Genomic DNA, 25320 nt, shown 5'->3' with positions numbered 1-25320 from the left:
ACTATGAGAAACAACAATTGAGAAAATGGAATCCATTTGTGTCATCAATTTATTTGAAGTTCAAGGTAAAAATTTGAAATGAAAAATGGAGCATGTTCAATTAGAACACACTAATCTGCTTTCTCAAGCAAACAACTTGAGGCTGCTGCAAATCCTAGAAATCTAGGGTAACCCAACTTTCCTAGGTGTGCAACCACAGTTGCTGAATTATTAAGTGCATTAATCTTCTTCTTCTTCCCAAATTACCCAATTAAACCCCAATTAACAAAGTCATCATATGTAATGTTTGTTAGTGAGTATATGGGCCTGCTATAGTTGTTGATTCTGCACCAGACACTTTGCTGGTTCTGAATTTGCAATGTAGCCAAACTTGGATGTACAGTACTTCCTGTGCACCCCTGTCAGCCTCCCCGTAGACGCCTTCTGGTGGAATCCCACCATCAAACTTGAGCATTCTCTGTTACCATCAAATTAGCGAGTTGTTAGTAAATTCTTCGACTGATTAAGATTTAGTCATTGTTTTATAGATGGGAGAAACTAATAAGTAAAAGTACTCACAAGAGCTGTTCTTCCGAGTAGTTTGTGTGCCACTCGCAGGTGCTGCTCCATTGCTTGAACCCGAGAAGAGTGCATTGAGCAGTGTAGACTGCAGCAGCAGCTAACAAAGATGGTGGAAACTTCAGCATTTGGTACTCCACGAGAGAGAGCTCGATTAAGAAGAACGATAGGAGTTCAATCTGTTTTGGGGACATCAAAGAAAAAGGAATCAGAATCTCGTTGGCGTGAGAAAAATGTTTTGACCTTCGATGAATCACTACTGACCTTCTTGTCGGATTGAGCAGCCTTGAGGAATCTATTCATGAAAACATACGGCGTTGGAACTGACATGTTAAACTGCAATGTGTTGAGCATCATGTTCTCCTGCAGCAGAAAGGGAAGGACAATTAGAACTACTACAACTTCAACAAGTAACTTTATTTCCAAAGTGTGCAAAACAGTTAAGCATAATCGCCCTCGCCCGAGAAAGAACAATGAATTACCATTTCCAGGACATCATTCCTTGTGTAAGCTTTATCCGATATAAGAATCAAATCCCCGACGATAGGAACAGAAACTTCCTCATATTTGCATGCTAAAAGCATGGCAACCAGACCAACCAACTGAAGTTTCTTTCTTACAACCGTATGCTGGGATAAAAATCTGTCTATAAGGTTCACAGTAAGAAACAATGTCTCCTTCAGTAGCTCAAACTTGTCGTGCACCTGTTGATTCAGATAAACAGATTAGTCATTTGTAATTCGTAAAAGAGGTTGATTGAAACAAACTGCACTGATGATTAATCGAGAGAAACCATTTGCCATTTTCGAAAAATTGATCGATTTATGAAAGAAAAGTATACCTCAATAAGCCAGTCAATTAGTATAGCCCTCATCTTCTCATTGATGTCACATTGTTGCTCCAAATAGTTAGGTGGGACACAGCTGAAACCCTGCAAATATGAATGTTGGTTAAGTTAGTCACACTTTGGTTGAAATGGATGTTGTCCCACTTTTGTTTTTCGTCGAAAAAGGAAAACTTCATTAATGGTTTTTGCTAAATAGGAAGCAAATCAAATTCCTCTGTGACAAAAATGTACAAACATTTTACAGAAAATGTTTAGATGTCGATTAAAATGCAAATGCCAGACAATTTGTTAGACGAAAATTTAAGACCTGACATAAATGCTTTCCATTTGCAGATATTGGTGTTCTGTAATGGCCATGGAAAGAGATCCACAACAGATTTACTTGTCATTCGAGAATCGAGATATGCAACTCTTAAATGTGACAGGTAATTTACTAAATCAGTACAGGCACGTAGCAAGTTCTTCGCGGCACGCAAAGAACTTCTTCAGCGCGCTTTCGCGCGAATCAATCAGGTCATATATCTTGAGACATTTGAAGAATTTCGTATCTATGATCATTTGACAATGAATTTGCTATATCTAATTGTTCAGTAATAAAACAGTGAGCAATTTTCACCTCCATTCTCCTATAGTAAGCATAGAGATCCTCAACATAGTCTACAACTGCAAGGGGATTCTTCAAATCGCCGCCGTCAATATCCACAAGAGGCTCTTCCACAATGTCCTCCATTTCAACCTCTTTCTAAAAGATCAAATTTTTATGTGAAATCAGAAAATTGGGTTTTTCCAACAAAACACAATCCAAAAACTCGACATGTTTTTCAGAAAGATATACCGTATCATTTGCTTCTTCCGGCGTTGATTCTTCTTGCTCTAAGAACATGGGCTCTGCGTCCTCCGTCATTGCTTCTGCTTGGCCTTCAGGGGACTTGAATTCGTCGTCTACGAATATACTAATGCAATCTCCAAAACCAGCTGAGTTGGTGGTTTCATCTGCTTTGTTTGGCACCTTTGGGATCTTGACTTCCTGATGATATCCATCACACCAACCCCATCAATCAAATAAGGTAAAACATATAAGAAAAGTTAAAAATCAATCTGGATGCGGATAGCGGTACCTCGAAACAAGATGACTGAGTGCTAATTTGTGCAGCAAACTTCCTGTAAAAAGCGCAAATCAACATCAAATTTTGGTTAAATACGTATTAAAAATTTGACTTTCACGTTGGTTTAAGATCTAAAGATCAAAATTTTGAATTTCATACCCAACAATTGAAATAAAAAATGAAAAAACAGTAGAAGGGTAAAATTCAAACCTGGTGATTGGTCTGTGCGCTGGATCTGCCTGCTTCTTCTCATAAACTTCATGTTTTCTGAGATTAACCAAAAACAAAAAAACTAAATAAATAAATAAAATTCAAGAAACCATGCCCGTGAAAGATGAAAAATTCGAAAGGCGAAAAAGTGTTTGAAAATTACTGTGTAAAGGGTCTCTTGTTAACAACACAAGGGTATGCTGGAGCTCCTAACAAGCTTTGATTAATGACTCCTAAAGCCCTCCTGGTCTGCCTAATCTGCCGCTGTCCAAGCTTGCCGGTACCCACCTCTAGTCCTCCTACATTTCGTTCGAAAAGCAAAAAGAGTCAGAATCTTTTGAAATTTTCATCATCAAAATCTCAAAATCCAAATGCCCAGAATTTAAAAAATCAACCCCATTGCAGTGACTTCATTCACCTTGCATATTTGTGGGTCTGATCAGATTAGAACGGTTCTCATCAGAAATAACCATTTTAAGCTTATGATTTCCTGAAGGAACAATCAAAATCAATCAATCCAAATCACACCCAAGTGAGCAAAGAGGCTAAGAATTCTCAGTCACCCTAAATTTCTTCTCCCCAAGAGAGCATCTAGAGAGAGAGAGACAGAGAGAGAGAGAGAGAGGGAGAGGGAGAGGGACTGAAATCTCTGTAAAATACAGTGAGTAGTAGTAGAAATAAAGACAGAGCTGAGCTACATAATAAAGTGACAAATCAGTGGGTATTTGTCCCCTGAGAGAGAGAGAGAGAGAGAGAGAGAGAGAGAGGACCCCAAAATTTACCCTTCTGCTTTTTTCAAATACAACGGCTAGTGAAAAGTGACCGTTAGATCATGCGGATTCAGATGACTTTCTATGTAATACCCCTATGTCCTAACAACGGTCACCTTCGCATGTGGTGTTGGCCTGTGGGATTTCAAATTAATCAAATTCTTTTCACTTTTTTTTTTAATCAATTATCCAATGATTGGGGGTTGGACTAAAAATCCTATGCGCTCCTGCCCACCGGATCCTTCTATTTTTTTTGGGTACTATTAAATCAAATTAGGATAATGGTTACCTAATTAGATTGGTTATATTTAGAAGATTAGTAAATTTTGGATATTTTACCATCTAACCAAATTTATGTGTGGCTTCTTATTTGTTGGGCGGACCAAATATTATCTTGTTTAAATTATAAATTTGTATTTATTTCCAAATTACAATATTTAACGTTGCTTAAATGTCTACTGGGCCAAAGTTTCTAATTTATGATGCTAAGCAGCTAATGTTGAGTGTTTCTTTTATTAAAACGTTCTCAATGTACTCTTGTGGCAAAACGGGGGAGAGTGAGAAGAATCGCGGGAAGGTTTGTAGGAGCATGAATAACTCGAGAGACCGTGGGAATTGCTTATAAAAGCATTAACGGTAATTTTTGCTAGATTAATTTGGAAAATTAACATTATAACGATTTGGCAAACAAAATTACATTTAAGGAAGTTTGAACAAGTAATTGACATAATTGCTAACACACGAGATCATTGCAAAAATTAACATTATAATGATTTGGCAGACTATTATAACTGAGATGAAACCTAACTGTATTAAAGAGTGTGTCAGCAATGAAGTTAGTTTTATGTGTCTTGCTCAAATGAATGAATGAACTGTAAGAAATTATGATGTGAACATTTTGGTGGCACATTAAATACTTTCCATTAATATAAAATCCAAGACAAAATAGGGGAAATAGGTAACAAGATAACATAATAGCGAAAGCGTTAAAACAAATATTAACCAAACAATTAATCGTGAAACAAGAGTGAGAGCGTACTGGTTTTTTTTTTATTATTCCATGTGGCCCCGTATGTACCAGTGGGCCTACATGCGCAGTAACATAAATTTTGCCAAATTTGAACAGTAGAAATGGAATATTTTCTTTTTTATTTGTGCAATTAAGTTCAAATTTTTCTTCGTTTACAAGTGATAGATTTTAGTTTGAATTTGGTAAATGATGAATTAGATTCCAATTTATTTTGTTAAACCTTAATGTAAATATGTCGTCGTATAAAAACAAATTCATGTAATTCAAATTAGTTTAGTATAGATTTTGTAAATAAAAAAGCAAAAAGAATTAATTTGAGGGGCACAACATGAAGTAGTTCAATCACTGCGAAGTAGACGTAGCAAATGAATCATGTTTGTTGTGTTCGTGTTGTTTCCGTGTCAAACTTGTTATCGTAATGAATCATGTTATGTCAAACCTTTTATAATGATAAGTTTTAAACTTCAAACCCTAAGTTGAACTGTTAAATTAACGGATTATCCAATTCAACGCGTTTTACCCGTTAAGGACAATATATTACTTTAATACATAATCAAATAAATAAAACTTCATACTAAATTATTAAAGATTAACAGCGGGTAAACTTCAATCAACTTGTGATTTAACGAGTACTTAATGGGTTGAACCGATAAAACACCCGGCCTCTTAATTCCGATCCAAAACTTTTTTTTTCTATGTTGTTTCATATCGAGTTAATGTATCGTGCATAAAATTGCCAGGTCTACTACAAAATAACTACACAAGTCAGAATCCAAAGTTGAACATTTATTTCGATACCTCAAATGTTACTCAATTTGCTAACAGGAGATCCAGCCATTTGAAGTTATACTTCAAAAGCAAATTGAGTTTTACACACCACCCTTCTCTCCTGCAAACACATTTTTTTTGGTCGATTGATCCTCCTTTGATTCATGCAATCGAACTAAAATTAAACAGGGCTGTGTAGAAAAAAATATTGGCGATACCTAAAGCTTTCCAACGTTGTTAATGGTCACCCATACGCATCCAAAAGACGATCCTCGAACCTCGAACGAATCATTAAATAAATACAAATTTTGTAGCACAAACTATTTCACACTGCTCCTTAACCAACATGATTTCGTAATGCCTAAGGCTAACCAAAATTGTTAAAACCGATAAATGAAGGGGAAATGAGGAGGGGGAAGCAAAATGTTACAATGTGCAAAACCTGGGGGTATATCTGAGGACTTTTCCTCCAGCTCCTAGGACTTTTTATGGATACACCTGCAATGCAGAAAGAAAAGGAAGAATTATTCATGAAAACTGTGAGTGAGAGGGAGGGAGGGAGGGAGGGGAAGGCACAATAAACATACATGTCATTTTTGTTAGTTTACGACAATAGTTTCACTTGAAGAGACTAGATAGTCGACGGAGACTGGATATTGGCTTTTCTGCTACTTGTTTGCGTTTCTGAATCTCCTCAACACCCCTGCTGAAAATACAAGAGAGGGGAGGTGGACTGCCTCTCTCCTCGTCTGTTTCTTGTCTGAGGTCCGTAATCTTCTCACAGATCACTTTCTGCTTTACAGGATACCCTCTCTGCTCTAACATATTTTCCAGCTTAATAGTCTCCTCGTGACTTGAATTACACTTCTTAGTATTCTTCTTCTCCTTTGTCTGGAACTTATCATTCTCAGAAAGCTCTTGCTTTTTCTCAGTCACCTCTTCTGGTAACTGACGTTTTTTCTTCTCTAACATATTTCCCAGAACTGAAATCAACTCCTTCTGTGGTGATTGAGTTGTTTCAACAACCTCTTGATTATCGGTAGCAATATTTGGATCAAAAACTACTTTCACCCTATGTTTCTTGGACAACTCTTGTTTTATTTCAGGGGCATCAATTGCACGTTTTCTACCCTTAGTGAAATTTTTGTCAATGATATCCTGCTGCAGGTGGTAGTTGTCCTCCTTCCCCTGAACGACTTCCTTTGCTCTCAAAATCCCACTGTCCATGGTTTCTAGAATAACTTTTCCTAAAACAAACCTAATCTCGCGCATGTGACCTTTCCCAAGTGAGTAGTAATCAATCTCAACATTCTTCCTTCCTTGATTGTAATATTCGATGTCGTTGGTCAGGACTTCAACAATTGCGGCGACATGTTTAGCCATATTCTTGGGTAAAAATGCCTGAACGAATTACATTTGTTTTAATCGAATTAGGCACATGTGAAACAATATATAAGTACTCCAACCAAAGAACAACTTTATACAAGCACAAAAACAAATATTTTAAAATTAACTGCTAAATGGGATTTGACAGTAACAGCACATAGTAGGCATGATATGGTAAAACTGTCAAAGGTAACACTTAGTCTATAATCCAAGGATTTGTGACATACTCCTGTGATACAAAATCAAGGCACGATATGGTAAAACAGTAAAAGGGAACAAAAATTCATATAAAAATTGTGCAATGCCGTTGAATATAAATACCAAATTCCATAACAGCGTTTACTTATGGGATGAGAAAAATGCACATAAGTGATATGAGAGACGCATCAAATTCCAGCTCAGGAATTGAATATCAATTAGATGTACTTACCAACTCAGAGAATGGCAAAACAGGATATCTGGACATTGATTCATCAGGATCTTTTGTTGCAGTTAAAGCGGCAATATGATCTAGCATAAAAGAAGCTAACTTGGAAACTTGTTTTGCAAGTTGTTCCTCTGATTTAAATCCACATGAGCCTGAAATCTCAGGTACATAGTTAACTATCGATGCAGCATTGTCTCTGGAAAATTTAACACCTTCTTCCCATTCTTCATGATACAGAACAGAAGCAAAAGTCAATACTACAAGAGCATCTTGTGGGTTATTCACTAGTGCCAGGTGAAATGCCAACAGTCCGACCCTGTAGTAAAGACAATTAATCAGCAGTGACATCTGCATTACATATAGAAAGCTGAAACCCAACTATTTATAAAAGACTGAATTCCCAATGTGACTAGACGTAAGGCACGGGGCACAGCCAGCATAGGCTAATTATCATATAAACTGGTTAAAAAAATTTAAACTAGTGCTCAGAACCAAGTTTATAAAAATAAATAAAATGAAATGCCATGATGTGTTGGATATTACAATCTAACAGAAACAATAAACATTTATCTCACCATAAAGAGCAGTGACCAGGCCTATCACAGCTAACCACTTTATCCATATTCGAGAATAGTTTCTGTTGAAAAAGAAAGAAAAATCAAAATCTAACTAAATTGCTGCGTTGGGCATAAATTAACTTGGCTCCACATCAAATGAAAAAGAGTCGAAGACTAGATACCTACATTTTGAGTAATACCACAAGCACACACAAAACTGTCGTGCAAGAAAAATTAGAAAACTCTCAATAGCCCTTGTTCCATAAATTCTAATTGAGAGATGTGACAAAAGTTCTAACATTATTAACAGTTTAACATATTAAAAAATAATTTTTTGATTTTTGATTTGAGAAAAGAAAATTGAGACCCTTCTAGATCATAATATTGAAGAATCCAACTTAGAAGTATCTCTGTAAATGATTCCTCTTCGAGCTCTTGCAAAGATACTGAATCAAACCACACTTGATTTGGGATGCAAAAAGATCCTTCTGTAGTTTTCAATGCATTGCTTTATATAAATCCTTTTTTTCTTGCACAATCTCTCCAGGATTATGGATTTAAGAAATCTCTTTCGGTTAAATATTAAAATTGAAGAAACTTTTTGTAGTGTTTTACCATCAACATCGAGGAACTCTGAGCGCCTTTCAAGTTTTCAATCTGTTGGTCAAAGTATGCTGCCTGCAATGGTATCAGTTTGTGTCAGATATACACCTAATGACTATGGATTTATTTGTAATGAAAAAAATATTTGTAATATATTTTTCATTACGATAAAGGATTATTTTATAATATGAAATGAGCACGTACATGAAAGGGAAACAGAATTCTGATCAGATCAAATCTCCACAGCAAACATAGTGACGCCTCAGCAGCTCCATAAGAAAGCATATAGTCCATCTCCATCATTTTTCTGAACTGAATGGACAAAGAATGTCAGTTTGAACAAGTGGTATCAGACACTATCCCTCCCAAAGACAATTGGAAAATAACCGAGGCAGCATGCAATCTTATGCAAATAAAGTTCTTTCAGAAGGTACCTTACTCAAACTCAAAATGGATGAAGAAAGCTTATGCATTGCAGTTTCAGTTTCTTTTGAAATTGACAAGCTCAGACGAGCAGCAATTCTTAATCCCCTCAAGATTCTTGCTGTATCAGAGAGTTTGAATATTAACAAGTAATGTTAATCTGATACACTCACATAGCTGTTGCATTCAAATGGTATCAATAGTTTGCATAAAAGATGGGAACACCTACCACAATCCTCTTCAAATGACAACTTGGCAGGGGCTAGTGTCCGTAGCTAAGTCCATGCCACCCAAAAAATAATTCATCTTAATAAACTTCAGATGACATATTGAGGGAAAAAAAAAAAACTATTTTATAGGAAGGTGAAGATTTCCATAAACAAAGGGAAATTGGGAGTTACCTTTAAGTGCCTCAAGTCTGCCATTCCATTGGCATAATCATAGATCTTATTCGTAAAAGGATCAAAGAATAAACTGCTTACACAATTTCACAAATTGTGTTGTTAAATGAAATTGAATTTACACAGGTCAAATGAATAGAGAGAGTATTTATAATGCTAGCATAGCACATGGTATAGTGAAAAATGGTAGATAAGGGTACCTGTTAATAGTGAAGTCCCGATGCATGCTGTTTTTCCAACGGATGAAATCTTTCTTATCACAGCCAGGCGGCCTAAAAGATAAATTATCTTTCTCTTTCTCTTTCTTTTTACCTGCATCTCTTGCCACTGTTTCAAAACTCGATACCTGTTACAGGAGTCAAAGGAAGAACAAAAGAACATCAAGATAGGATACTAAGGGCAAGTTGAAACAGCTGCATACTATTTGCATAAGAAAATGATATCTCAAACAATAAAAATAGTCACGCAAGAAGATACTATAATTAGAAGGTTCACCAACCAACCTCAATGACAGTGCCTTTAACATGCACCCTGCATATAGGAAACCGTTGCCCAACAACATCTGCACGATGAAATTTCTTCTTGATCTGTAATAGCGTTAAACAACCAAAGAAGTCTGAATTTCCCCGCCTAGCAATTTATCACAATCTACAGGAGTTGAGAAGAAAACTTTAAAACAAAGCGTTACGAACCTCTTTAAGATTAGCTGTAGTGATCACATCGAAGTCTTTAGGTATCCTTTTGAGGATTAAGTCTCTAACACATCCACCCACTAAGTAGGCCTCAAACCCTGCATATAATAAAAGATAAGCAAACCATCCAATTCAGCCAGTCAAAATAACCCCCTTAACTGAATAATTCCTATGGTTACTGGACTTCGATGAGGCATATAAATGCTTTGCTCTACACAATCACAACAACAACATACGTACATCAACAATGAGATAGAAAATGGAACATGATGTTACCTTCAGCCTGAAGAAGTTTCAACACAATCCAAGAGGGATGCGAAATCATGGAGGGCTTTATCCCGAGGGCCCTCGCGTCGATCTTTTTCCACTTATACATATCAATGAAACCTACCCAATTCATAAATCAACAAAAGTGCATATTACACACAACGCCAATGGCTAATAGCTATAACAAAAATCAACCTTTCCTTTCAAATTACACAAATGTACAGACTTTAATGCACATACCTTGGTCCGGTACCGAGTCCGGGACGGTTTTAGGGTGAACTTGAGCTTGCAACCCTCCCTCAGACAATGCGTGGACGAGTCTCTGCGCATTGAGGAAACCCCAGTCACCAAATGTTCGACGAAATGCCTCAAAGAAAGTAAAAGGTTAGAGAGAGAGGGACCTGTTGCGTGATTAGGACTCCGAGGCGAGATAGCAAGAACTTGTTGGAGCCTCGCGGAGATATCATCGCCATGGAAGATGAATATCATGGCGCGCTTTCTGGCACCTTTTTTTGTGCGTTGCAGCAGCAGCAGCAGCAATTTTTTCGGGCAATTTTCTTTGGCTTCTCTTATAACCCCTAGTGATAAGACCACCTAGCTGTGAGCGTGTGCAGTCACCGCCCCATCTTCTACTGTTGTTTTGAGCGGGTCCCACTTTGAGTTTTATAGATATAAAAATGCTTACTTGGCTCTGTTTTGTTTTTTTTTTTTCCCTTCAAGCCTACATGTCACATTAAAAGGTCGCACACGGAGAATTTTTTTTAGTTGTACTAGAACATGGCTTGGTATAAAAGGTTCATAATATAAGTGATTGAATTTTTTATTTATAAATATTTAATTATTTGTATTATAACAATTTTTGTTAAAAAATAAAATCAAAACATGAGATATGTCATGGTCGTTCATTTTTCCACGGTCATTAATTTGGTTTTTGTTGGCTCCGTCTAACCAAGAGATGGACTTGGTGCCTCTATGATTCTTGTGTAGGTTTTAGTAAATCGAATTCGAGATTCAATTTTCACATACAATGATGATGATAATTTATGTTTATAAACAATTGAGAAGAAGATATTCAGCTTTGTATTCACTCAAATAAAAATTGGGATGACATTTAGAACTTCATCTTCTTGGGACAGCCTAGAGAAATCAAAAGTAGAACAAAAATTACAATATCGAAATCCACGAGTTGATGTTGCAATTGTTTGCTTTCATAGGAAATAATTTATTTATATATGTAATTTATTTTATATTTATTTATTGAGTTATTTTATACACACCTCATAATTTTATGAAAACACCCCCAAATTAAAAAAACATAATCGAAAATTCCAACTTTGTCCCTCATTCTTCTTAAGCTACCCCACATCCCCACTCCAAAAAACAAAAAGCACACTCGGCAGTCCCAATTCGACAATCAAGTATATCTGATTGCCTCCATAAACATCGGCTAGAAACTCCCATTTCTTTGGTTACAATCCAACACTTCAACTCACCAGCCTGGATACTCCTTTACCTTTATCACCTTCATCGTCGAAGTCGTCGTCACGCACAGGCCACCTCGTCGTGGCTCCTCTTTGTCTGTCACTCTCAAAAGAACATAAAAAAAAAAAAAAAAAAAAAGCGAGACATTTCTTCTACAGTATCAGATGCAAATGCAATAGAGAGAGAGAGAGGGGGGAGAGAGAGAGAGAGAGAGAGAGAGAGGGAGGGAGAGAGAGAGAGAGAGAGAGAGAGAGTTGTGCTCACGTGATGAGAAATTACGACTGGTTGGGCTTTTTTGCCTATATTTGCATGAGGTGTTGATGCTGACAAGGAGTAGTTAGGTGGCTGGGGTTTTCTCTTTGTCTGCTAACTTAAATTAAATAGGGGTAAAGGAGGAAATTTAAGTGAAAAAATTAAGGTGTGGGGTTATGGGGTGTTAATAGAATGAGTGTTGTTAAACCCATCTCATTATCTTATTTTTTTTCATCCACTTTACGATCCCACCACCATAAAAATTTTAAAATTTAAATCTTATTTTCCCACCCACTATTATTCCTAAAATAACCTTTATACCAGCACACCTCCAATGTTCTGTTTCCACCACCAGTCCCTTCCCCTTAACTAATTTTACACCAAAATCAAGATTGCAAATCTCTAATGGTACTGCTTTTTGTTTGAATCGAAAGAATTAAATCCAAAAAGTGAAAGTAAAAAAATCAGAAATAGTAAAAAAATCCTAAAGCTAAGATTTGATTCAAATGAGCTGGAAGCTATCAAATTAAAGATGCAATTCAAAATTGCATTAAAATGTCGAAAAGTTAAAAATTTATTGGAAAACACTACAAATTGATTAACATATTTGGAATTGGAGCCCTAGAAATCACAGAAACGAACAATGAGAAATGCTAGCTGCCGGCAGATTCTTGAACTTCTTCCGCTGCCGGAAAAATTGGATCTTTCTCTCGGATGGAGAGAGATGGAATGGAAGAGAGAAGAACGGGGAAGAAAGACGGTGGTGGAGAGAAATGGGTAGGGATTTAAAAGTCTTTTTCTACAAAGATAAATATGTCATTAACTTTTTCATTAAAATATGGGTGGAAAAATAAGACTTATTGGAGCAAATGTGAATTATTTGTTTGATTCAAATAGGTTTGGAGTCATATGGCACTCTTCATATGGTTCGTGGTTTTGCAACACCTGCCTCAGCAAACACTGGGGTTGCAACCAATGGTGGAGCTGCTAATTCTATCCAAGCAAGGGGTGTTGGATCTAGTGAAGGCGGTGGGACATTGGGAGGGTCTGGGTTTGGAGCTCGCCATTCCTTGGACTTGGACTTAATGGAAATGGGATGGGTGGCACTGGTGGTCTATTCGGAGATGGGTTTCCTGACTTTGAACAAATGAGTCAGAACCCTAATGTGATCAGAGACATAATGAACATGCCTGCCATTCAAAATATTATCAACAATCCGGACATAATGCGGAACTTGATTATGAACAACCCTCAAATGCGTGAAATTATGGATCGAAATCCCGAGCTACCAAACGTACTTAATGATCCAAGCACTCTTCGTCAGACACTTGAAGCGGCAAGAAACCCCGAGCTTATGCGTGAGATGATGCGCAACACTGACAGAGCCATGAGCAACATCGAAGCCACTCCAGAGGGATTTAACATGCTCAGACGCATGTATGAGAACATACAAGAGCCGTTAATGGATGCAACGACAATGGTTGGGGATGCTAAAAGTGAGGGTTCAAACCCATTTGCAACTCTTTCGAGGGCCCAAGTTGGCAACCAAACCAGAGCTCAGTCCACTAACCAGTCGACAGTTAGTTCTGATTCAGCAACTGGTTCACCTGCTCCAAATACTAACCCACTTCCCAACCCATGGTCCTCTGCAGGCAGTAAGCGCTTGCTCACTTGCTTCTATTGTGCAATGTTTTCGAGCAGTACGCTTAAACTTTGTTTGCTTTGAGTCCCTTATGTTGTTGGGACGTAGTGCACAATCTTATGGCATAATTGATTTTTTTGTCATTCTATGTTGTCCGGATAGAGATGCGGTATTTCCTCTCTCAGTCAATGGCACAAAGTTACGCAGCATGCTTGATACCAATTCTTCTTTAAGAGAAATGATGCAAAGCCCGGAATTTCTTCATCACTTGGATTCTCCTGAGACAATGCAGGTATATTTATTCAGGGTGCCTAATGTTTTGAATTTTGAAGTTTTTGTTTGTCCAAGCTGCCCTATTCAAATCTTGTCAATATGAATCAATAGTAATTATTGTCGTTGTGGTTCTGAATAATTTTAATTTGGGAGGCAATGTCCTTAATGTTTGCATGGGTAATGAGGTGCGTTGGATGTCTTAATGATTAGTGGTACCTATTTAATTTTTTCTTCTGTATTGCCTTTGTTTTTCCTTTTCTATCTTGCAGATGCTCTTGACTTTGCAGCAATCACTTCTGTCGCAACTTGGTCGGCAACAGCAACAGTCAACCCAGTAAGAAGTGACATAATTTTTTATTTGATACATCTGATAGATATAGCCTGAATTGATATATCTCCCTTAGCTGCCTGAGGATTCCATATAGACCACTATGGATCAGTTATGCAACTCGATCGAAGATTGAAACTGTACGTCAAGAGTTCTTGGCCAGTTGATTTAGACTATTTAATTTCTTCCTTACTAAGTGTTGGATTGCTACTGACGTTTGGTGTGTCCTGGCTTGGATTTCGTTGTTAAACAAGTTGGGAAATGGTCATTGTTTCACTGCTTGAACAATACCATATGCAGTCAATAGTTTAGAAATATTGGCGCAGGGTCATTGAATCAACTCCAATTGGAAATAAGAAACAACTAACAGTGCATGTTCATTGGTTAGGCTTTCGTTTTCGCATTGCTTGTGTTGATTAGCTGTCATTTCTGGTTTTTTCTCATCGAGTTGTACTAAATCCATGTTTACTTGCAGGGAGCCAGGTCAGACTGGTGCAGGAACAGGTATCCAAGTCGATATCCATTTTATTTGTCTTTATTTCGAACTATGGGCACTATGGGTTTGGTGAAAACTTGGGACAGAATGGGTTATCGTTTCTGATTTTCAATGAATGAAAAACATGCTGGAAGTGAGATTCCAGAAACAGGTTATGGTAACAACCTAATCTAAAAGAGTACACTCGCGTATTCTGTTTTAAGGATATTCATTGTGGTACTTGGTCGCATGTTAATGCATTCGTTGAAACATGATTATTCAATAACATGGGGTTAGACACACTGATGAACATGTTTGGCGGGCTTAGCACTGGCAGCTTGGCTGTTCCCAATCGCCCTGATGGTTCGTACTTACCTTTCATTTCTTATATAGAAGGATTTGTTTTGTGTGTTTTGTACTAATTCTATCCCGTGTATTTCAGTGCCTCCGGAAGAACTCTATGCTGCGCAGCTTTCCCAACTTTCTTTGACCGACAAGAGAACATACGGGCTCTGATGGCCACCGCCGGAAATGTCCACGCAGCAGTCGTGCGGCTTTTGGGGAATTTGGGCAGATAGGTTATATTTTCAATGTTTCCATTTATCTGGTTCTATCCGTGTGGTGGCTGCCGAGATTAGTCATGTTAGACCTGAGATGTAATTGAGTGCCCATTTCGGGTGTGAATACGCTGTATTCTGACTACACGAGCCCTATGTTAGTGGCGGCGCAAATCTATGGTCATCGGATTATGGTCTCCTTCCTCGGAGGGCTGGCTGTCCCGAGTGTACATACTGGTGAAAAGAGAAATTCATCACATGAATGGTTTGGCAAAGTTGTGTACTTTGGGAGATATTCGATACCCTTTTCAAGTACTTGTAGACGTAACTGCTTAAATTTCCCTGTGTTTCCCCCCTTTCTTACCCAAAGGAAATGTCAAATTCCAACAAACAAATTACAAATGATGCACATGTGTGGCAATTTGAAGTCTTATATCAAATTTTGTATTTCTTCAATCGAATTGTCAAATATTATTTTCTTATTAATATAGAGCTTTAAATGGTTGTATTTATTAAAAATAAATTTGTTAAAATAAAATTTTTATTGGGTAAAATGTTGGTGAAATAAAAGGATTCACTATTAAGATTAATTAAAATAAATTTGACATTGATATTAAATTTAACTCTTAATCACAAAAATTTCAAATTCAGTCAACAAATAAGTTTAGTCATATTTTCAAATAATTAACGAAAAATTAATAACAGCTCAAATATTTGGACTTGGATCAAAGTACCTTGCTAGAGAACTACCATCTTTTTTTATAAATTTTAAGTGGATAAAGGTAAGGCTGAATTACCATCTTACCATTTTGTTCTGGTAGGCCATGCTATTGTATGTGAAATCCAGTTATATTAATTGAGTGTAAATAATATTGCTCTTCTCTCTAAGAAATACATGGAATTAATTCAACAACTTCCTATGTTTACTTAATCCTAGTTAGTTAAGCTAATCGAATTGTTAACGACCTAATCCAATTCAACCAAACATGAGTTGTAGTAGATTTTCTATAAGAAATTGCATGCAGTAGATTAGTCGTACATTGTACTTGAATTTAGCCACCTCATTATTTCCAAAGTTTTTTTTTTATTTGGATAATATATGTGTCCACCAATGAGATTTTCGAAATGAGGCGCTTGTTACTCATTTACAAATACGAGTTAGGTCTTGATAACGATAGAGTGACCGTTGCTTTGCACTCAAATTTAAATCTATGTTCCCATAAATTAGAACTATATTTTCTTTAAATAAAAAAATTACATGCTCTCACCAATCTCCCGAATTTGAATTAGAGGTGCAATGTATCCTAGATTGTTGGAAAAAAATAATCCAGCTTAGATTTTGGCTCACATATGAACAAATATGGAAGCCGTTTCATGATTAAATTTTCATGTTTTCTCTTGCATGTCGTACCATATTTGCCCTAATGTCAATGAATATATTTGGGTTCGTCGGAGGACTCGGACCTCAAGGTCAAAATCGTCATTTCTTTTACTCAAGCTTCGTTCCCTCTCGCACCAACCGGTACAGTTCCCTGCTCCTTGGAAAGCCACCCAATCGTGATATGCAATGTGGCGGTACCTTCATGCATGAAAACCACCGAGCACCGTCCGATGGGTTTACACACGAACATCAACGTCCGATGTTCAAAAAACACGACCCTTGGTGCAAATGGCGCGCTGCATATGATTCCCAGAAGTTACCATTTTTCAGAGACGAAGAGTCGCATGCATTGCAGGTTGCAGTGAGTGCCCTTCGAAGATTGAGACGCATCTTTTTGTACAGAACAGTGCCAATCTGGAATTTCCGAGAACCCTAATTATATAAACTGCATCCGCTGGACATGATGAACACTTTGCCGTTCGGACACAGTGTTTCTTTCTCTCTCTCAAGTGACAAATATCAGTATGACTAACCCCAAGGACACCACCACCGCCACCAACCAGGGCTCCTCCGCCGAGGGACAGCAACCACGTAACGAGAACATTAGTTCCAACGTTACTGGGGCAGCTCCTACTGGACCACCAAGTCCTCCTGCGCCGACTCCTGCTCCTCCTAGCACTGGTCAAGTCAATGTGGGATCAGGAGGGTTCGGTGGATTCGTTGTCGGAGGGTCCTCTGGGTCTCCTCCTGTTCGTACTCCTCCTACCTCTGGTCAATTCAATGTGGGAGGAGGGTCTGCTACCGGAGGGCCCTCTCTGACTCCTTCTACACCCAACAGAGGACTTCCTGGTCGTGCGTCACCCTCTCCTGGTAGGGGGACATCCACCCCAAGAAGGGGCGCACGCTCTGGTGGCCGGAGGAGTCCCAGCAGGGGATCACCCTCTGGCGAAAAATCTCCTCCTAGCGGGAGAGGATCGCCCTCTTTTTTAGGGAGAGGGTCGTCCTCGGCCCCTCCTTCTGCAGCGGGAAACATCACTCAAATTGGTGGGAGTAGTTTCGCTCCCGTCAGCGTTGAAATATCTTTAGGAGGGGGACTTGCGGTAGCGGGGAGCACGGCCGCCGGTGGCCAGCCAGGCAAGCGCAAAGCCGAAGTCAATGCTCCGGAAGGAGTGACTCCGACTTGCCCCGTGTGCAAACGGTCGGATTTCAGTTCGTGGAAAGCATTGTTTGGGCATCTGCGTAGCCACCCGGAGCGTGGCTATAGGGGCGCCTTCCCACCCCCAGGACACCAACAAGGTAATTAATTAGTTTGCCCTTAATCTAACAATTAAGTCGCAACGAAATTAACTTTTCATTTTTTGTTTAATTTGCTTGTATCATAGATGATGATATTGGTATATAATTATATCAACATTGTTTATGTTGTGTACGTAGAGGAAGCAAGTAATGCTGCTGCTAATGTTATACGTGGATTCGATCTCAACGAAGCCGTCGATGTGGAGGAGGACAATGAAGGCGGCGGTGGATTCGACCTGAACATGCCCGCGGTGGAGGATGATCATGGTGTTCCTGATGACAACGTGGATGGTGGTGACGCTGGTGGTGCTGCTGAGGCTTAGAAAATTACTTATATATAGTATATCATGGATTGTAGTACTAGTAAGACAGCGCATTTTGGTGATTAATGGCAGGAATTAGGGTTAAGGCCGGTAGAAGTATGAGATTCCGATATTAATGAAGTGTTTATATAATCTCTAATGATAATTATGAAATTAAGTTGGATTCATGTGTGGGAAGTTTGAATATATCTTTGTTGATGATATATATGTTTTCTCCATTTTTTTTACTATTATGCTTGTTACGTACTTACGTCATCTAATTTTAGCACTTATCATTCCATACAAAATTTTAAAAGTACATTATGGTGCATGGAATTGTAGGATCAAATCTGAATTCGAATCTTCAAAGCTGATTTGAAATTGCATTTAAAATTGTTGAAAGCACTCTTCTCCATGAAATCATAAGTTATGCTCTTAGCCTCCTAATATGTGATATAGATTATCAAATACAATTACATGTGCAAGCATTTTAAGGGTGTTTATCTACCTACATCATAGACTTTAATTTCTAATTTTAATTTTTTCCCTCCGCCATAAGTTAATTGTACTTGTCATCCTATGTTGTAGGGAATCAGGATCCTCGTCGGATCCTTTTTGTGAGGATTTTGGGGATTCGTGAATCATATCCGTTCATTGTATATCGTGCGGTCAGAAATCATTTTAAATAATTTTATTTAAAATTAAATATAAACAGTACTTGATAAAAACTGACTGCACGATGTATGATGAACGAACACGATTTACGGTGATAAGTATATTTGGAAGCTCCCTTGATGACATTCTAATCTTTATGTAGTCAATGATCTAAATGATGGACCCAATCGAAACTTTTCGTGTATATATATATATATATATATATATATATATATGAATCTAGTTATGAATAATAACAAAGATACAAGGAAATAAATCAGCCACCTCTAATCTTTATATAATCAATGATCTAAATGATTGACCTAATCGAAACTTTTCGTATATATATTCAATGATGGACCTAGTTATGAATAATAACAAAGATACAAGGAAATAAATCAGCCATTTTGACTGCTTTTTTTTTTTTTTTTTTTTTTTTTTTAAGAAAACCTCAGCAGTATAAGGAAACAAATCAACCATTCTAAATGATTTCAATTTTATGAATTCACTGTAATTATTCGTTAAACACACGTGATAACCATCTATGGAAATTGAATATGATTTTTTTACAAACAAATCGAAATGATTAATGTAATGCAGGATAAGATCAACAGCCTATAAATTGATCTGCAATGTGGCTGGATATTTGGAGTTGATCTGATCCCAATCTAGAGAAAGGTTAACAAGGTTATAATATTTGTTTGTGGATCAAAGGTGGCAGTTGAAATGAACAAATTTTTGGTGATTGGAATTGCACTTCTGGTGTGCTCCGTGCTCCAATGTGAAGAAGTCCATGGGAAAGAATATATAGTGGGAGATGAGAAAGGATGGAGAGTTGACCCTAACTTATCTCACTGGACTGATGGAAAGAAGTTCAAGACTGGAGATGTTTTGGGTAAGGTATATACTTTGCTTTTCGTTTCAATTATTTGTTTTCAAGATTAATCACTAGCTAGCTATAAATTTTTTTGTTTTGTTTACTTATTTTTTTTGTTTTGCCGATTTTGGAAATAGTTTTCAAATATACAGATCCTACTCTCTTCATAGCTGGTATACGAGACAAGCATTCTTATGAAATTTGTGACATATATAATGGTGATACAATCACATATGGCTCATGAAATGATCATGTGGTATTAAAGGCAGGCACAAAATACTTCGCAGCTGCTAATGTAAACTATTGTAGAGCCGGAGCGAAAATTAAGGTTGATGTCGAGTAGCTAAATAAATTTAAACATGATGCGTGTTACATTATTATGCTCTAGGGCTGGACAAACAGGCCCTGAGCCCATGGGTAAGGGCGGGTATAGGCGGTTCGGGGCAGGTATGGGGCGGGTCTTGTTTTTAAATAGGGGAAACGGGGCGAGGTGGGCCAGGGCAATGGCATTTTAAGGTCGGGCTGGTTCCAGATGTATAGAAAAACGGGACCCCAAACCGGCCCGTTTGTAATTGAAATGGATGGCCCATATTGAAAATAAACATACCTTCCAATCATGACCATTGGTTTTTACCCTAGTTGAATCTGATCGAGTGAGTCTCACTCTCTCTCGACCTCGACCTCTCCGTCTCTCGACCTCGACCTCTCCGTCTTTGACCTCGTCCCCTCCCCTCCCCTAAGCCCCTCCCTTCCACGGTTCCGCCACCCATACTCCGTCACTCCCCGTTAGTCATCTCCTTGCCCACCCCCAACATCACTGTCGTCATGAGTATGGGCCTTGACGACCACCACGGCTGATCTTCTTCTCGATTGTTCTCCTTGACGACATCTCACCCCAGACCTAGAGAACCCAAGCACCCGCACCACCCATCTTCTCGATTTTCCTTCTCTCCTTCCCGACGACATCACCGCCGTCGCGATCACCAACACTCCATCGTCGTCGCCAGTTCAGGTGAATTCTTTAACCTCTTTTTTTATTTTTTATTTTTTATTTTTATAGGTTCTTTAATCTCTAATGTTTGTAACTTTGTAGTTTGAACTTTGATTTGATCTATTGGGATGTATCATGTATGTAATCTGTGCTCAATCTATTGGGATGTTCATGTTTGTTCTTGCTAATTTGGTGGATTTTCTGATAATTTTTTTTTTTAGCTTGTTTATTAGGTGTTTTCAGAGTTAATACTTAATTGAGCTGAATTTTCGTACCTGCAAAAGAAGCAAAATTTGTACTAAATTTTTACTCCAAAGGTTCATATTAAGGTTAACAATGTTTTCATAAATTTTTATTGTCACAAATTCACAATTATGTTCATACAAACTCATGTATTGCTGATGAATTGGGGGGAACTGTGTTCTACTTTAATGGTAGTATGGTACCAATTATATATATGTAGATGGTTCTCACTTGGGATCAGTCTTCTTAGTTGTGTAATGGTTAAGTTAATTATCATTGGATTTTGTTAGTGTCGTATTATAGATGGACCAGTCTTCTCAATTTGTCATATTCTTTAGTTTCAACATCACTACTATATTTGGATTTTGTTGTTGTTATCTGGTTTTGTTCTTTAATTTTGTTTTTCTGGTCTATGCCTAGAAAGTTTAAGACTTTATGGTTTTGTTCTTTGGTCATGTCTTTGTGTGTGTGTGTGTGTGTGTGATTTGTTTTCTTTTCCAGTCTTGGTGGTTTGTGTGTTCGATTGTTTCTGTCCTGGTTTTAGTATGGATTGCAAGAGTAATGACATTATTTGTGCTTTAAGGTATATCAACTTGGGAATGCTCTTCTTTTTTTAATTAATAGCTTCTGCTTTTATATTTTGTGTTGTATTGAACGTTATTTGAAAGTGGTACTTTGCATTCGAAGATAATATGTTTTTCTGGTAAGAACAGTTCCCACACCCAAATATTTGCATAGTTCTGTATGTCCTGATTTTGTCTTCCGTTAGGTTTGATGTGAACTTCAAATTAAACTTGCAAATCCATGATTAGTTGCACTCAATCTTAAGAAGATAAAAATAAGAAGTAAATAATGAATGTTAAAAAAGTTCCAGTGGCTTGTTTCTGTTCTAGCTGTGTTGGTTTGTTTTTATTTCATTGAATATGAAATGTAGGGTTTTCTGTATGGTGTTGTAGACTTGTAGTTCGCAGTCGCACAATTTTGGGATTGGAAAGGGTGGCGCTGGCGCCAGATTCTTGAGGTTAGTTTCTGTAAAGTTTAGCATCTCTATTCTCTACCAACTACAAGTCTGCAACAGGTATAATTAAACGTTCTCCTATCCTTCTATTAGTTCTATATGGGGGCGTTTGTTTGCCCTCACTAAGTCGGACTAGACTGGACTGGACTAGCTATTAGTCCAATACCGTGTTTGTTCCATGCTGGGACTAACATTAATGAGACTAAAGGGGACTAACATGGACAAAACCCTTCACTAAGAGGTCTTAGCGAGACCCCTCAATAACCATGGGACTAGCTAAGACTATCCTCTCTTTCTCGTCCTCGTCATGCTCAACGACCACTCCCAACAGACTCCTCGTCATCTCTGGTCACCTAGATCAATCATTAACTTTCCGACTCTCTTTTAAATCCATTTCACAACCAACTTTCATATAAAATATACCAAATTGAAGCTGGGAGTGACAAGATTACGATTTTACCTGAATCGAGGCCAAAATGTGGTCGAATGTGGCCGGAAAATGGCCTGGAAGTCTCGGCCTGTTTGGGCTTCTTCAAATCCATGACAGATTCGAGCATGCAAAGCTAAGATCTCGGTCCAGGGATGGTGATGAATTTTTTGACGGTGCTAACTTCATCCAATTTAACGAGGGTTAGCTGGAAAACACATCGGGAAACTTGCAACTCGTTGGGAATATTGGAGCCGTGAGGTTCCGTTCGAACAACGCATAGCTAGAGAGGGAGGGAGGACAGAGAAATAGAGACTGGAATCAATAAGGAGTTTGACCAGGAATGAGAAAGAGACATGAATTGAGAGGTCTGAGAGGAAAAAAAAAGGGAGAGGGAGGGACGATGAGAGAAGAGGAAGAGAGTGGGACGGAAATGGTAGGAAAAGATGGAGAAAAAGATAAGATCATAATAAAATATTAATAATTTAATATTAAATAATATAATATTAGAATTTGTTATTATCCAACTTCTTAGTCCAATACTGCACCAAACGCTTCACTAAGTTAGTCCAGTTTAGTCTAGTCTAAGCCAGTCCAGCTTAGTCCTTGAAGCTAATCCAGTCCGAGATAGTCCGGTGCAACAAACGCCCCCTATGTATACAACACATTCTTGAATTTGAAAGAATAAGTTAATGGATTCATGAGATGATTAATATCAAGAGATTCTGACCCTTGAAAATCTGAGAACCTATCTTGGAAAAAATTACAATGGGCAAATCCAACCGTGTGTGCACCCAATAGGGTCACCATGTCATTTAGGGTTATTCCTTTGGCAGTGAAAGCTTGCAATGCCTCAGAAACTGAAAATGATGGATCAGACAAGTTAACGTCGTTAGGGTTTAATACGAGCCCATCACGGCGTCCAGTTGGAGCAGCATAGTTTGGCCCTCCTGCAAGAACCACTGAATCTCGAGTTGCTAGTACTATATCGGCACAGGATACAGTTGAAGGGCATGCAGCCTCCAAGCTTTTCTTAATCTTGTCAATAAGCTCGTATCCTCGTACAGTCAAGTTTGGCCCTGCCAATTTTTCAGATGGCTTCCTTGTTGTTGAATCTGTAAGTATGGATGCATCACAGCCCTGCAATACGTATAAAAGTGCATTGGTTAGTTGTGCACGTACTTATCAACTTCCTTCTTTCTCTTTCGATGAAATGGTATTTAAGGAAAAATAAAAGATTAAAATATGCGTTTCAATGTAAAATGTTGCTTACCATGACAAAACAATCATGAAAGTGCATCCGGAGCAACGCCCCAGTGATGGAAGAATCGGTTTCAAACACTTTCTGGACAAATTGACACACTATGGACTCAGCTCGGGGGCAGGTAACATTGTCGAAGCTGACCCTAAGGTCAGCCGCTACCAAAGGGATGAGAAAGAAAAGTAGGAACGAAGTGATCTTCATCGATATTTGGTCAATTTTTTGTCTCACACTTTTATGTTTATTAGGACTAAACGTTAATTGAGTAAGGAGGTTAGAGGGTAATATTGTAATTGTGATTGTGATTTGTTAGTACATATAGCCATTTAATCTTCCTCATGAAGTAAGAATAGTCTTGTAAGAATTCTTCATTTTACTAAGAAATCTGAGAATCCTTTACTCTTCCGTTTTGCTCTTAATCTTTGTATTCTTTAGAGATTCATATTTATGTTAACATGGTATGATCGCCTATAGACTCTGAAATATTATTTAAGGTTGTCTCAATTTCTGAGCTAGCTGTTTTTGGGTAGAGAATGTCAAGGCATGAGTGTGACTTTCTTCTCAAACTTTGCAAGGGTGGACGGAGTAGGTTTTATTATTCATGCAAAATAGGTTATGTTCACATTCTTATGTTCACATTTAATCATGCAAAATAGTTGAGTGACTTATACACTTGACAAAGAGTTGAAAGCTGCCGATAAATATCATCTATAAGTATGGAAATATGTGCACATGTATATGTATTACTGCAAATCATTGGCTTGAAATAGATGTGAAAGGATGAAGATTAGACGCCTTTATTTAAGATTGACATAGTAACTTACCTGCCTATATTTTTTCAATAAGGATTTGATTTTATGCATATATGTATGTATTTTTGCAAGTCATTAGCTTCATAGAGTAATTTCACAGAAGAAGAATTGGTGGTGACAAAAATTACTGAAAAGATGTTCAAGTTTGAGGAAAGTCTTAATTAGCGATCAACAATAGTAGTGGTAGGCACTTCATGTAGTCGAACAATTTTTCTGATGAAGAGTTCCGTCAAGCAGTTCAAAGTATATATAAATAAGTCGGTCGATGATCCCCCAAATGTAATCATAGCCTTCATGTGCACAAAGGAACTTGTACATGAAATCCATGGTGATACTCTCCCACTTCTAGATTAGAATTAAAAATGGTTGAGACAACCTGAATGGTTTACGTCTCAAATTAGAAATATACAGTTTTTGTGACCATATGATGGCAAGGGTGTGACAATCCATATGTATGTGAGGACGCAAAGGGTGAATACTAACATATGCATGTACCTATTAATGCAAAGAGTATGAGATGGATAAACTAGAAAGAAGACAAGTGCTAGTATGACCAGAAAATACGTCAATTGAAAGAGAGATTCATTTGTTCTTAATTAAATTAACTAAACCGGACAATTATTCTTATAAACCAAAAACCAAAAAGACCAAAAAATGTGACATTTGTCGACATATTAATCCAATTTTTTTTTCCTCCTTAGTTCGAACATGTAAGACTAAAATGATAAGTTTTACTGGTTAATTATTAATTAAGAAATAAAACTGGTGATTGGTTCTGTAGGCCAACACAACACCGTGACAAAATTAATTCATGTTTTATAATATGAATGGATATTAAGGTTTTTTCTCTATGGATGAATTAATTGGGAGTTTTACTTTACTAAATGACACTAATTTCAGGGGTAGAGCTAGGATTCATAGTTTGGAGGTAAAAACTTAACAATTTAGAAGAGATTGAGCAAGATATTAATCCTAGAGGCAGAGCTAGGATTTGAAACCTTGGG

General features: G+C 37.7%; 3 protein-coding genes and 1 pseudogene across 3 annotated transcripts; 1 reads left to right on the top strand and 3 right to left on the bottom strand.

The window, feature by feature from the left end:
• Positions 1-31: 31 nt before the first annotated feature.
• On the bottom strand, positions 32-3367 carry LOC137748514 (G2/mitotic-specific cyclin-2-like). Its single transcript, XM_068488674.1, has 11 exons — positions 3140-3367; positions 2885-3020; positions 2722-2778; positions 2524-2566; positions 2241-2432; positions 2022-2147; positions 1400-1489; positions 1041-1262; positions 823-921; positions 559-737; positions 32-457 (listed from the first exon to the last, which is right to left on the bottom strand). The coding sequence occupies exons 1-11, from the start codon at positions 3192-3194 to the stop codon at positions 310-312; spliced, it is 1347 nt and encodes a 448-aa protein (XP_068344775.1). The 5' UTR covers positions 3195-3367; the 3' UTR covers positions 32-309.
• A 2182-nt stretch (positions 3368-5549) lies between these two features.
• On the bottom strand, positions 5550-10586 carry LOC137748229 (uncharacterized). The gene is made up of 15 exons (XM_068488344.1): positions 10447-10586; positions 10286-10367; positions 10055-10165; positions 9779-9876; positions 9590-9673; positions 9287-9432; positions 9087-9159; positions 8915-8960; positions 8697-8806; positions 8467-8574; positions 8275-8337; positions 7678-7739; positions 7106-7418; positions 5877-6690; positions 5550-5787 (listed from the first exon to the last, which is right to left on the bottom strand). The coding sequence occupies exons 1-14, from the start codon at positions 10516-10518 to the stop codon at positions 5908-5910; spliced, it is 2151 nt and encodes a 716-aa protein (XP_068344445.1). The 5' UTR covers positions 10519-10586; the 3' UTR covers positions 5550-5787; positions 5877-5907.
• Positions 10587-12429: 1843 nt separating this feature from the next.
• On the top strand, positions 12430-15075 carry LOC137747763 (ubiquitin domain-containing protein DSK2b-like; annotated as a pseudogene).
• Positions 15076-22894: 7819 nt separating this feature from the next.
• On the bottom strand, positions 22895-23708 carry LOC137747762 (peroxidase 44-like). Its single transcript, XM_068487913.1, has 2 exons — positions 23517-23708; positions 22895-23383 (listed from the first exon to the last, which is right to left on the bottom strand). The coding sequence occupies exons 1-2, from the start codon at positions 23706-23708 to the stop codon at positions 22895-22897; spliced, it is 681 nt and encodes a 226-aa protein (XP_068344014.1).
• Positions 23709-25320: the final 1612 nt, after the last annotated feature.

The sequence above is a fragment of the Pyrus communis genome, chromosome 10 (genome assembly GCF_963583255.1).
Source record: "Pyrus communis chromosome 10, drPyrComm1.1, whole genome shotgun sequence".
Lineage (NCBI taxonomy): Eukaryota > Viridiplantae > Streptophyta > Magnoliopsida > Rosales > Rosaceae > Pyrus > Pyrus communis.
The sequence above is the reverse complement of the archived record's forward strand: the minus strand, read 5'-3'. Positions and strand labels throughout refer to the sequence as shown.